At 43.1% G+C, this 14647-nt stretch overlaps 1 protein-coding gene across 1 annotated transcript in view; it reads left to right on the top strand.

The window, feature by feature from the left end:
- The window catches only part of LOC134351138 (adenylyltransferase and sulfurtransferase MOCS3-like), a 40469-nt gene extending 26436 nt beyond the window's left edge, over positions 1-14033 (top strand). The window contains 1 exon segment of the mRNA XM_063057252.1: positions 13918-14033. Coding sequence (XP_062913322.1) covers positions 13918-14033 — 116 coding nt within the window.
- The last annotated feature ends 614 nt before the right edge of the window (positions 14034-14647 follow it).

The following is a 14647-nucleotide window of genomic DNA, read 5'->3' as shown; positions in this document are numbered from 1 at the left end:
GACAGACAAGAGAACCCTGAGAAGGTTCTTGGAGATGGTGGGGTACTATCGGAAGTTTTGCAAAAAAAAACATTGCGGATATTACCCTCCCTCTTACTAAGCTCTTGGCAAAGAATGCTAAGCTGGTGTGGGACGATCCTTGTTATCTTTGTCCGGGATGAAAACCACTGAGAAGTTACACTGATCACAACTCATTAGAGTTTTTGGCCACTATGAAGTTTGCTAAGTTGGAGCCTGGTCTTAGAGGATTATTAAAATAATGCATATAAAAGGAACGGAAAGGTGATTGCTGACTGTCTGTCAAGGTGTTGACAACTTAAAGTTCTCTGTATTAGCCAAATAGCTGATGACCATGTGTATTTGTGTGTATCTAATAATGTACTCATGCCTATAATTTTTAACCCGGTAAAAATCCTTTGAAGGATAGGGGTGTGACGAAAGACCAAGTTATCAGAAGATTGATGCCAATAAGAGAGATAAGAGAGAGACAAATGGGGGAAACATTCAAAATGCTAATAAGAGAGAGACGAGAGAGATTAACGAAAAGAGACACAGTTCCGAGTATTGACAGACCGGTTGCTTTGAACCTGAAGTGTTTGAAGTTTAATGGACAGGCGATACCCCAGCGGGGGGATAAAAGGAACAGGTTCACCAAGGCAAGACAGACACCACGAGATCACGAGATAACGAGACCCTGGAAGTGCGGTGTGCCCCCACAAGTTGGTGGGAGTTTGGAGGTCTGGTCGCGGGACTGACCATAGACGCACAGGGTGAAAAGGTAGGATCAGCGGGAATTTGGTGTGTGTGTCCGCCCTTGCCTGGGTGCCGGGTTCACCGCGGAAGAACGAACGTATCCGGAACGGAGGGGACACAGTCGGTGACCTCAGAAGACATTAAAAGGGCTCGTGCCGAAAGCTAACTGCGAGGAACATCAAAGGTCTGTGAATCGAAATTTGCATTCGCTTGCTCGCTCTCTCTCTCTCCAACGGCACAACAGCGATTACTGCGAACTGTACTCAGCTGAACTGAACTCTGCGTCACCTGAGACTGATCATTTTACCCCTAGACTGCGATAGACCTTGATTGATTCCTATTATCCTAGTTCTGTTATCATTCCTAACCTGTTGCATTTATAACCTTATGATTAGAGTACTGTGTTACTTATTTCTTAAATAAAACTTTCTTTGTTCCAGTAATCCAGACTCCAATAAGTGGTCCACTTCTGCTGGTTTGGCAACCCAATTACGGAGTACGTAACAAGAAGGATCCCTTTTTGTTCCAGTCAATCCTGTTCCCCAACTCCCAACCTCAGACAACACATAGAATTTAAACTTCCATCATCTAATTTAAAGATTGCTCTCGGCTCTCCTTTTTCATGTTGCCTTTCCTTTCTGCTGTGACAATGATGAAGAGGGGGAAAAGTCAATCAACTGCACTGGCCAATGATAAGTTCCAGTCTTTGTTAAATTCCTTTATTTTATTTCTTTTTATTTAAGAGCTACAGTGCAGAGTAGGCTGTTCTGGCCCTTTAAGTCATGATTCAAAACTGGCCTAATCATCCTTACAGAGGACGCGGGAATTGAATTCTGCACTCTGACGCCCCGAGTGTCGTGTTAACTGTATCTTTGTATATTTCTTGGTTGCCAGACCTGAATGCTTATTGAGAAACTTGCGCCAAATGTTATCTGCCCAGTTGCAAGTCAAAGTATTTCTGTACATTGGGAGACTCAAGTAAATGACAGCTGGTAAACTGAAAATGCTGTTAGTAGTCTTGATGGATTGCAAATAAATTTTAATTGAGCTTGAAAATTTAGTATTGTATGTTAGATTGCAGTGAGAATACAAGAGCCGACAAGAGGATGAGCTAGGACAATGTTGTCACCATGTGGCATTTATCAGCTTTTGGCTGTCACTCTGTTTAGCTTTGGTAATTGGTTTATTATTGTCACATGTATTAAGATGCAGTGAAACGCTTTGATATATGTTATCTAGACAGTTATTGAGTACATCACTACATCGAGGCAGTACAGAGGGAAAAACAATGACAGAATGGCAGAATCCTTAAAGGCTAGATGTATAGTGGGATGTTATACTCCCGGTCCATAGTTCCCTGAAAGTGATGCACAACTCAATAAGATGGCAGAAGAGCTCTATGGCATGCTTGTCTTTATTCGTTGAAGCACTGAGTTCAAGAGTCAAATATTATGTTGCGGCTTTTTAACATTCTGGTGAGGAAGCATCTCGAGTATTGCATGCAGCTCTGGTTACCCTGTTATAGGAAGGATTTGGAAGCCATGGAGAGTGTGCAGAAGAGATTTGCCAAGATGCTGCCTGCATCAGAGGCTAGGTGCTGTAGGGAGAGGTTGGTCAAACCAGGGTTGTTTTCTCTGGAGTCACGGAGGCTGAGGGGAGACCTGATAACAGTATATCAAATTGTGAGGGCATTGGTGGAGTAGAGAGCCAGTGTTTATTCCCTGGGTCGAAATGTCTAATATGCATGTAAAGTGAGAGGGTTGTGGTGTTTTTTTAGTCTCTCAGACTTCTGGATGCCTGGAATGTGCTGCTAGGGGTCATGATGGAGACATTGAAAAGGTTCTGGCTATGCAGGGTATGGACTATGTGCAGACAATAGGGATTAGATGCATTAGCTTAATTAGTTTGGCAATACATCATGAACCAAAATCCTGTTCTTGTGTTGTAGGATATTGTATTAGAGGTGTCCCCCGCTTTTCGAACGTTTGCTTTACAAAACCTTACTGTTATGGAAGACTTACATTAGTACCCTGTTTTCGCTAACAGAAGGTGTTTTCACTGTTACGAAAAAAGGCAGCGCGCGGAAAAAGCAGCACGCAATAAGCAGCACCCCATAAAAGGCAGCGCGCGCCCCAAGCAGCCGCTCCTCCCCCGGATTCGGAACTGCATTCTCACTGTGCTTGCTTAAACACGTGCCTTTGTGCAGCCGTTAGCAAGATGAGTTCTAAGGTATTGGAAATGCCTAAAAGAGCTTGTAAGGGTGTTACACTTAGCGTAAAACTAGACACAATTAAGCGTTTCGATCGTGGTGAACGAAGTAAGGACAAAGTGAGTTTGGCTTGTGGAAATTGACAAAGATGATGTTGAAGAGGTTTTGGCATCCCATGACCAAGAACTGATAGATGAAGAGCTGATACAATTGGAAGAGGAAAGGATAACAATTGAAACCGAATGCAGTAGCAAACAGACGGAAGGTGAAGTCGTCCAGGAACTGAACGTGAAGCAACTGCGTGAGATTTTCACTGCAATGATAAAGTACGACTTAATTTTGAAAGGGTACGTTGGTTTAAGGCATATTTGCAAGATGGTTTGAGTGCTTACAAACAACTGTATGATAGAAAAATGCACGACGCTAAGCAGTCAAGCAGGTCTTCCACATTAGCCACAGCAGACGACGAACCTCGACATTCAACATCGAGGCAGGCAGTCATAGGAGAAGATGGGCTGCCTGCCCCAATAGAAACAGAAGACGATGAGATGACACCCCAGTGTCCCACCACCCCAACACCCAGGCCGCGGACAGATACCGATTCGTGGAGAATGCAGCGGTAGCCGGGAGGCACAAAGCACATCTTTAAGAAAAAAGCCGAAATAAACATGCTAATTAATTACGTGCTGGGTGGCACCTAATTAATTAGCTTGTTTATTTCTGCTTTTCTCTCAAAGATGTGCTGTGTGCCTCCTGGCTATGGCTGTACCCCTGCATGCTTCGCGGATCAGTATCGGTCGCTGCCTGGAGGGTGGGGGCCACTGCACCACCCCAGCCTCCGATGACTCAACCTAACACACCATCAGTGTGCTTGGTGCTGTCCCAATTCTGGTAAGTGATACTATACTGTACACACATTATTTCTACTTTATATCAGCTGTGTATTTTTGTGTTATTTGGTATGATTTGGCAGCTTCATAGCCTAAAGGTTACTGGAGTGTTTTTGCCAACAGCGTTTGCGTGAGATTTCCTGCCGAGAGCACCTGCGCCGTGTTTTGCCAAGAGCGCTTGCGTGAGATTTTCGCTACGGAGGCAATCGTTGTAGAGAAGCATTTCTAATTTATATAGGCTGTGTCTTTATCATATCATTCCTGCTTTTACTATGTATTACTGTTATTTTAGGTTTTATGTGCTATTTGGCATGATTTGGTAGGTTATTTTTGGGTCTGCGAACGCTCACAAATTTTTCCCATATAAATAAATGGTAATTGCTTCTTCACTTTACGACATTCCGGCTTACAAACCGTTTCATAGGAACGCTCTACCTTCGGATGGCGGGGGAAACCTGTACAGTTACAGAGATACTGCAATACGGATAGTTAGATGAGGAAGAAGGGCCATAATAGGACCATAAAACAGGAGCAGAATTAGGTCATTTGGCCCATTGAGTCTGCTCTACTATTCCATCATGGCTGATTTATTCTCTCTCTCAACCCCATTCTCTTGCCTTCTCCCTGTAATGTTTGACACCCCGACTAACCAGAACCTATCAATCTCCACTTTAAACTTGTAACTTGGCCTCCACAGTCATCTGTAGCAATGAATTCCACAGAATCACTGTCCTCTAGCTAAAGAAATTCCTTCTCACCTCTGTTCTAAAGGGATGTCCTTCAATTCTGAGGCTGTGCCCTCTGGTCTTAGATTTCTCCACTACAGGAAACATCCTCTCCATCCACTCGGCCCTTCGATATTCGATAATGAGGTGGATTGTAACCGAATCTCCCACATTACTATAGTTGAGTTCAAGACAGTAAAGGGACATATGCCTTTGTGAGGGTGAGTGGATTGCTTTGAAGCAGTGTGTTGAAAGGGAACAATTATATTTTAATTTATGTTCCAGATTTTGCAGGAACAGCCACAATGAAACCAAGGTGTTTCCCATCATCAGCATATTTCAAAACAGGTTCAGAATTGTCCTGCATTTGTGGTCTGAGGGGAAAATACCAACAGTGCTTAAATAGGCTTTGATGCATGTACTTATCTGCAGACATAACTCATCATAATGTATAGATCTGTAATTTTCTAATATTATACTGAGCTGTAGTTATGTCGGCAAACTATGCAGACCTAAAAAAGCAGCTCTATTGAAGTGCATTTAAATCTCTCACAGCAATATTTCAATTTATGATTATTTTCATGTTTTTTCTACTCTGTTACCAATTGATATATCGTATTTCAGATTCATCCCAGTCATAATTTTGCTTTGATCTTTATTTGAAGCTATGTGTAACGTTTAAATTTAGGATTAAGTTCCCTTTGCCTTTCTTCATCGAAGAGTTTCAGTGTAACTATCTGATTGAATTTTCCTAAAATTTTAGTTGTCGTGGTTGGACTACTACAATACTTAAGAGAATTAATACAAATAAAGTTCAGGTAATATTAAAATTATTTAATTCTGACATTGACATAATTCTGTTTTGTAAGTTATCTCTACTCACCTGATGCACTTCAGCATTCCTAGAGGAGCCTGGATATCTCTCCCGAAACATTGGTCTCCAATGTTGATGCCACATCAGAGAAATGTTAGTCAATGATGCAATGCTTTGGATGTCAGCAGTTGTCATGTATTTGGGCTCGTGGTACAGCTGATGAAGATCCACACAAAAAGAATTTAAAGGTATGTAAAGCTATCTACTATAATCACAGTATCAGGTATCTCAGTCCATCTATAAGAAGATTTGTGGGTGTAATTCTCTACCAAAGGGGTGTAAGGCGCTCCCTCTCCCGGCTGGCCTGCAGGACACCTGTTTAGACCGCCTGAGCAGGGTCAAGTGATGCCATGGCAGCAGGTGGCGGATGGTCATGTGAACAGCTGGTGCACATCACAAGTCCTGGTTATGTGACCACTGACGCCAGGTGAATGATAATAAGATTTATTTAAATTTCAATGATCTCCATACACTGTTCACCATTTGTGCAAAGCTGTCTGAATTGACAAAATTAATTATTTACTGAATGATGGAGGGTTTCAAAATAAGGCAACAAAATGTTCAAGGCTCTGCTTTGGCAATGTAAAAGCACCTCAGACGAACTGCCGGCTATGACATTTCAGCAAGTCCAGTGGCAGAGCTTCACATTGCTAGTGGTCTGGCTTCAATCTTGACCTTGGCCACTGTCTTTGTGAAGTCTAAACCTTCTCCCTGTGATCATGAGAATTTCTTTTGCATGCTCCTGTTTCTCCCACATCTCAAAAACATGCAGGTTGGTTGAAACACTGGCCACTATAATTTGCTCCTCTTAAAGGTGATAAGACCATTGGACATAGGAGCAGAATTAGGCCATTCAGTCCATCCATCCTGCTCCAGAATTCCATCATGACTGATTTATTATCTCTCCTTGCCCAATTCTTCTGCCTTCTCCTCGTAACTTTGATGTGCTGCTAATCAAGAACTTATCAACCTCTGCTTTAAACACAGTATATCCATTTGTTTGGCTTCCACAGCTGCATGTGGCAATGAATTCCACAGATTCACCAACCTCTGGCTAAAGGGACATCCTTCTATCTTAAGGCAATGCTTTCTAGTCCTAGATTCCCCAACCATAGGAAGCATCCTCTACATATCCACTCTATCTGGACCCTTCAATATTTGATAGGTTTCAATGAGAGCCACCCCCCTCCCTCATTCATCTAAACTCCAGTGAGTACAGGTCCAGAGCCATCAAACCCTCCTCTTATGTTAACATTTTCATTCCCAAGATCATCCCCACTAAACTTCTGGAACTTCTCCAATGCCACCATATTTTTTCCTAGATAAGGGGCCCAAAACTGTTAACAATAATCCAAGTGTGGTCTCATCAATGCCTTATAGAGCCTCTGCATTACATCCTTGCCTTTATATTCTAGTCTCCTCAAAATGAATGCTAACATTGCACTTGCTTTCCTTGTCACCAACTCAACCTGCAAATTAATTTTGAGGGAATCCTGGAACAGGACTCCGAAGTCCCTTTGCACCTCCAATTTCTGAATTTTCACCTCCAAGAAGACCTTGCCTTGTGGATTCAAAATTGGCTTGCCCACAGAAGGCAAAGGGTGACAGTACGTGGTTTGTATCCTGCATAGAGGTAAGTGACCAGCGGTGTTCCGCGAGGAACTTTTCTCGGACCCTTCTTCTTTGTGATTTTTATAAATGACCTGGATGAAGAAGTAGAAGGGTGGGTTAGTAAGTTTTCTGATGACACAAAGATTGGGGTTGTTGTGGATAGTCTGGAGGGTTGTCAGATGTTACAGCGGGACATTGATAGGATGCAGAACTGGGCTGAGAAGTGGCAGATGGACTTCAACCCAAATAAGTGTGAAGTGGTTCATTTTGGTAGGCCAAATTTGAAGACAGAATATAATATTAATGGTAAGATTCTTGGCAGTGTGGAGGATCCGAGAGATCTTGGGGTCGGTGTCCACAGGACGCTCAAAGCTGCTGCGCAGGGTGATAGTGTTGTTAAGAAGACACTTGCTGTGTTGGCATTCATCAACCGTGGGATTGAGTTCAAGAGCCGTGTGGTAATGTTACCTCCATAGAAGACCTTGATCAGACCCCACTTGAAGTACTGTGTTCAGTTCTGGTCATCTCACTACAGGAAGGATGTGAATACTAGAGAGAGAATGCAGAGGAGATTTACAAGGATGTTGCCTGGATTGGAGGGCATACCTTATGAGAATAGGTTGAGTGAACTTGGCCTTTTCTCCTTGGAGCGACGGAGGATAAGAAGTGACCTAATAGAGGTGTACAAGATGATGAGAGGCATTGATTGTGTGGATAGTCAGAGGCTTTTTCCCAGGGCTGAAATGGTTAGCACAAGAGGACACAGTTTTAAGGTGCATGGAAGTTGGTATAGAGAAGATGTCAGGGGTAAGTTTTTCCACACACACAGTGGAGGGTACGTGGACTGCACTGCCAGCGGCAGAGGTGGAATCGGATACAATAGGGTCTTTTAAGAGCCTCTTGGATAGGTACATGAAGCTTAGAAAAATAGAGGGCTATGCACTAGGGAAATTCTAGCCAGTTTCTGGAGTAGGTTACTTGGTCGGCACAACTTCGTGGCACGAAGGGCCTGTAATGTGCTGCAGATTTCTATGTTTTATGTTCCATGTTCTATGTTCTATGTTTTAAGTTCATAATGTTTCCTTTGGTCTACACTGGTGAGGCCGCGAGGGGGATCTTAACAACTGGGCATTTCAGGATCTCCATAACTTCCACCCAAGCTTGTGATGATGATGATGACCATTACCCATTGTTCTTCGAGACAAACAAATGCCAACCATCGAATATTACATAAAGGAGTATAACTGCACTCAAAACCTATATTATTTCATCGTATCACAGAAATTTCCTTTGCTCAACCCCTTTGTTCTCCAAATTCTTTTCTATCTTCACTAACTTGTTTTCTTTCTTTCTCAATTCTGAGAAGGGGTGCATGTCTAAGGCTTTTTCTTGTTCAAGGTGAACATTTCCAAATTATGTCATATGAATGCTGCCTGTACGGAGCAGAATGCTGGTGTATTGCCGTATGGCAGAGAATGAACTTGCCAAGCTGTTCTCATTCCACCACAAGCCTCCAGAAGATCCTCCATATTTTCTAGCCAAGAAAGATCTCCAACCATGCCCTATTCCTTCAGTGTCAGCAAGAGGACATGGCCACAATCATCATGAGGAAACGTTGGAGATGGATTGAGCATGTAATAAGAGATGCCAGCTCCATCATCAAGACAGCACTTATTTGGACCCCTGAAGGACAGAGGAAACACGGGAGAGGAAAGGCAACTTGGCGCCGTACCACAGAGGCAGAAGTGAGGACTCTGAACCATACCTGGGCACAATGGAACCACAGGATTGGTTCACCAGCGGCCAATCTGAACATTGAAAGTTTTGAAAGGAGGGGACTTCAACCAGGTCCACTGCCCAAGGATAAAAGGCAGCAGTGGGACAGTATGGTAAAAAAAAAGAATTTTGACCAGCAGCCAGTCAGCGTTTGCAATTGATTAGCAAAAGCAAATTAAAGGAAGGCAGGGGAAAATGCAGCGGCCGTCGTCTGAGTCAACATAGAGTGGTGATCTTGAGGATTTAGTTCTTCGGGGTTTCTGCGAAGACAGGCTTCAGTCAGAGAAAGCACAGGAAAGAAAAGCTCAAGTTTTTTTTTCCTCTTCTTTGTATCTGCTCAACCAGGACAGTTGGGATGATAGGCAGGATAGTGAAATGCCCCATTTGCAGGATATGGGAAGGCGGGAAGACCTCCAGTGCCCCTGATAACTACAACTGCAAGAAGTGTATCCAGCTGACCTTCTAACAACCTTCTCTCCAAAGAGAGAAACCCTAGCTCCCTTAATCTCCAATCATAATGCATACTCTCTAAACTAGGCAGCATCCTGGTAAATCTCCTCTGTACCCTTTCCAGTGCTTCCACATCCTTCCTATAGTGAGGTGACCAGAACTGGACACAGTACTCCAACTGCGGCCTAACCTGAGTTTTATAGAGCTGCATCATTACCTCGCAACTCTTAAACTCTATCCCTCGACTTATGAAAGCTAACACCCCATAAGCTTTCTTAACTGCCCTATCTACCTGTGAGACTTCTTGTAGTTTCAGGTGATCAGTACCTGTCAGTCCAGTGGCGTGAAAATTTAATTTCATTTCATTTCATTTAGAGATGCAGCACGGTAACAGGCCCCTCGGGGACAACAAGTCCGCAATGCCCAATTGCACCCTGGTGATCAATTATATGTCTTTGGAATGTGGGAGGAAACTGGAGCACGTTGAGGAAACTGTGCAGTCACTGGGAGAATGTAGAACTCCTTACAGAGAGTGGTGTGAATTGATCCTGAGTCACTGGTGCTGTAACAGGGTTACTCTGCCCTCTACACTGCTGTGCCACCCCAATCCCATTGCCTCACTTTTGCACAATGTGTTTTATCTCAATGACACATTGTGTTCTTTGATAGTACTGTATTCCATTTTGCAGAATGTTTAACAAGGGCTGTTTAACAGTCAAAAGTATAATTTATGGCTTTATTTATGAGTTACAGTGCAGAATAGCCCCTACCAGCACTTCAAAGATACTGCGTTGACATTAGCAAGCATTCTGGATGTATAAGAGGCTATCCTAAATGCTGGGAATCTTTACTATTCCATTGGTGATACTGCAATTCTTACCTTCTAATGGCAACAATTTTCAACTGGGAAAAGCAATTTCCTCTACTTTAAAATGCCAATTATAATCTTTACCAGTTTGGTTGCTTATGGTAAAAACTTTATCCCTAAAACCTACCTTTTCTTCCGTCCAGGGTGCCTTATATTCTCCTTGTTCGTGGGTTCGACCAAAAATGATTGTTGATTGTAATAACAGCACAAATAGAAAATAAACCAATCCCTTGCTATTAGACATCTGCAGCTCTTGTTGCAGCCACACAACTTTGCTCTTTATTCCTCTCTTGCAATAGACAAACTAAACTGCAAACTTCTGTCTAATCGGAACTTAGAGCTTTTAAAAACTTTTTTTTTGGTAACGTCATTCCAAGCTGCCTTTAACTGACAAATAAGGAAAAAGGGATTATCTGCACTGAGATAAAGGTCTGTTTCCTTGTATGAGGCGACGATTGTCACCTCCAAAACTGAGTTCAAGTCTAATGAGGAAGGTTGTAGAATTGATACAGCAGTACAGTAAGTGTCTTTTGTACTGTCAGAGATACAAATTACAAAGGTGAAGGTGAGACAAACTAATATCTGCCACAAAAATAGCCAGAAAAATAATCTCATGGTGCAATAACAGCCAATCAAAGTAACCCTGGACAATACTTAGCCTTTAATTAGGGCCCGTTGTCATCGGCATCTGTTCATCTTGAGAGACGATGGTGTGACACTTTTTCTGATGATTCTTGGGGTTGTAGCCTTGCAGCTATTTGCACTTTCTGGAGTAGCTCCACACTCTGGAGTGACGGTCTCTTTCACAGCGGCTGCAGGTGAAGGAGGAAGATGCTGTCTGATGCAGCTCTGGCTTTTCTTCTGCCTCTCTTGTTGAGCATGTTGGTCCTTGCTATCTTAGCATGTTGAACGCTGCTTTTGACCGCAGCCCTCCCTGCTGTCCTGTCTTCAACTGTTTCCTCCCATGTGTTGAGGTCGATGTCTGCCAACTTCATGTCGCGTTTGCAGATATCCTTGTAGTGGAGGCATGGTCTTCCCTGTGGCTGGTAACCCTCACTCAACTCACCATGCAGCATGTCCGCATGTCCTTGGGAATGCATTCCTGGTCTCTGTTTGACATGGCCCAACCATCTGAGGTGTCTGTGACTGACTAGTAAGTGGATGCTGGAGCTGTTAGCCTACTGCGGAACCTCTGTGTTGGTGATTCTGTATTGTCAGGGGATGGTTAAGATGTGCCTGAGGCAGTGTAGGTGGGACGAGCTTAGCCTCTTCTCTTGGCTATTGTATGGTGTCCAAGCCTCGCTGGCATAGAGGAGTGTGCTGGGCACACATCTGATGCACACGCAGCTTGGTCTTCTTTGTCAGCTGTCTGTTGTTCCACACTCTTATTCAGTCTGGACATGACAGCTGCAGCTTTGGCAATCCTACTGTTCACCTCTGCTTCAAGGGACAGGGAGCTGGTGATGGTGGACCCCAGATATATGAAGGAGTTGACTGCATCAAGAGAGCAATAGTCAATGGAATTTCTGCACCCTGGGCCATGATGTTTATCTTCTTCAGACAGATGGTTAACCCAAACTCCTTGCAGGCATGGGCGAAGCGGTTAATCCGTTGTTGGAATCTGCCTTCAGTGTGTGATGTCAATGCTGCATCATCTGCAAACAGCATCTCGTGGATGAGGCTGTCCTAATGTTGGCCTTGGAGCGCAAGCAAGCGTTGATGAACAGCTTGCCAACAGCTCTTACGTGAAGGGAGATGCCTTCAGTGCAGTCTGCGATAGCATAGTGGAGGAGCCTGGAGAAGATGATTCTAAAGGGGTCGGTGCCAGGACACAATCCTGTTTCACTCCATTGCTCACTGGACAGGCTGACAGTTTAATTTGTTGTCAGGTTGCTTTATAAAGCAGTTGAATGCAAGCATTTCAGTTGGGAATTTTTTTTAAATGGAGAGAAATGGAGTGTAACCATTCCATGAAATAAAATGCCCTGAAGCATCAGATTTCACACCGTCTTTGGTTACCTTGTTTCTCATCCATGTTGTTCCATCTCAAAATGTTACATAAACCTTGAAAATTATATCTTTATTCCACTGACTTCAGAGGAGAATTGACACATTGTTACTTGTCAAAATGTCAGGAAGTGAAGCGAAAGCATTGTTCTGAAGAAATGACAGACATTTTGCTGCATTTCATTGCCACAATGTAATTATGGTAAATGCATCAATGATTTTGTTTTGCAGCCAAAGTTCTTATGATCAAAGATGCATCATAACTTTTTCAGTTCTTTAAGAAAAATATGTAAAATTCTTTCCTTTTTATATTATTGTCCCTTTTGTGGAATGCTTTTCTGCTTTGCACACTTCAAATCTATCAATATTCAGCCATAGCAATTAAAGGAAAATAATTTCTCATTTTAATATGATGAAAAACATATGGATTATGAATTCAGTCCTGCTAAAGGGGCTCAGCCGAAACATCAATTGTACTTTTTTCCACAGATGCTGTCTGGCCTGCTGAGTTCTGCCAGCATTTTGTGTGTGTGTGTGTGTGTGTGTGTGTGTGTGTGTGTGTGTGTGTGTGTGTGTGTCTTGGATTTCCAACATCTGCAGTTTTTCTCTTATTTGTGATTGGATTATGAATTTCAAGGTTGAAATGTCTAAAACCAGAGGGTATGCATTGAATGAGAGAGGTTCAAGGGGGAATGTGTTCAGTTTTTGGATGCATGTGGTGACATGTATGTACTCTATAATAAATTTTACTTTGAACTTTTAGTATAATAAATGAGTTCATGGTCTGAGTCGACGTTCCCTTATGGTTGTTCTGAAACATAAAATGCCTCACATCGTTTTGTTTGCAAAAATCTACATTCGTGAGCCTGATGCTCTAAGACGATTTGAAAGTTATTGAACGTGGCAGCCAATGCAGTCACTTTGGATCTGCTGGAGTTTTAGAAGCAAAATTGCTTGGTTCATAAAGGCCAAGGCCCAATTTGTACTGCGAGAAATCACTGTTGACAATATCAAATGTTTCTATGTGGTAGCGTCACTCAGTAACTCTATGGCTGCGAGAGTGGTGAATCTTTTCGAACACCCACCTGAACACGATAAATACCGATCACTGAAAACTCTCCTTTGACAGACTTCTGGACTATCGGAGTCTGAGCACACCAAACAGTTGCTCTCCTTGCCTGGCCTCAGCAATTTAAGCCATCAGAGTTAATGGACAACATGCCGTCTCTCCTGGGAAATCAACATTCTTCTTTTATTTTTGAAGAACTCTTCATGCAGCAAAGGCCTGACCAAGTTCACAAAGCCCTCACCATGATGGACTATAAGGAGCTTGCTAAAATGACTGATCATCTGCACTCAGCAAGGCAGAGATGCACAATTCCTCCTCCTTTCCCTGCCTCAATAAAGTCAGTCAGCAAAGTCCCAACATAGGGACACATGTGGCTGCAAAACAGACAGCACCAGGCCTGTGGTGCAAATGCTACGAAGCTTCAACAGTGCCAATGCATCAGAGGTAGGGGAGTTAAGAGTTATGGTGAAAAAGGCAGGTAAGTGGAGATTAATCCATGGCCAGATCAGTCATATCTTATTGAATGGGGGAGCAGGCTTGATGGGCCAGATGGCCTATTCCTGCTCCCATTTCTGATGTTCTTATGTTCCCATGACTCTGTTAAGCCATTGCACCACCGCATGTGAGTTTACTTGACTGCTGGGTGAATTCCCATACCTCACCAAGTCCACGTTCTCTACTACAGGCACAAAACATGAGGTCGAGTACCGCATTTCCATAACTGGCCCACCAGTCCATGCCCACGTGGATGGACTGGATCCAGAAAAGCTGGCGACCGCGAAGCCCAAGTTTGTCAATTAGGACTTATTTGACATTGTACTCAGTTTGAATAGGCCCTGGGCTTTGCCTCCATATAGTCCCTAAATCTGATGGTGGTTGCTGTCTATGTGGTGATTACCAACACCCTAACAATGTCAGCGCCCATGATCCCTGACACCCAGGGCATGCCCTTTTCTCACTGTTAACATCAGGCAGGAGGTACAGAAGCCCGAAGGCACACACTCAGCGATTCAGAAACAGCTTCTTCCCATCATCCAATTCCTAAATGGACATTGAACCCTTGAACACTACCTCAATTTAATATATATTATTTCTGTTTTTGCATAATTTTTAATTTATTCAATATACGTATTCTGTAATTGATTGATCATTATTATTTTTTTCTTTTTCTGTATTATGTATTGCATTGAACTGCTGCTGCTGTTAATAAATTTCACGACACATGGCGGTGATAATAAACCCAATTCTGATATCAAGACCTACTTGAGTAAGTGCCACATCAACCTGAATGGATGGGAGAAATTAGCACAGGATAGGAAAAGCTGGAAAGTACTTTCTATGAGGGGCTGCACAGCTTGATGAATACTTCCACTGTGCTGCTGAGACTAAGCCCCTTCAATGCAAGGAGAGACTGG

The sequence above is a fragment of the Mobula hypostoma genome, chromosome 8 (assembly GCF_963921235.1).
Source record: "Mobula hypostoma chromosome 8, sMobHyp1.1, whole genome shotgun sequence".
Lineage (NCBI taxonomy): Eukaryota > Metazoa > Chordata > Chondrichthyes > Myliobatiformes > Myliobatidae > Mobula > Mobula hypostoma.
Note: the sequence above shows the minus strand (reverse complement) of the source record. Positions and strands in the feature narration are given on the sequence as shown.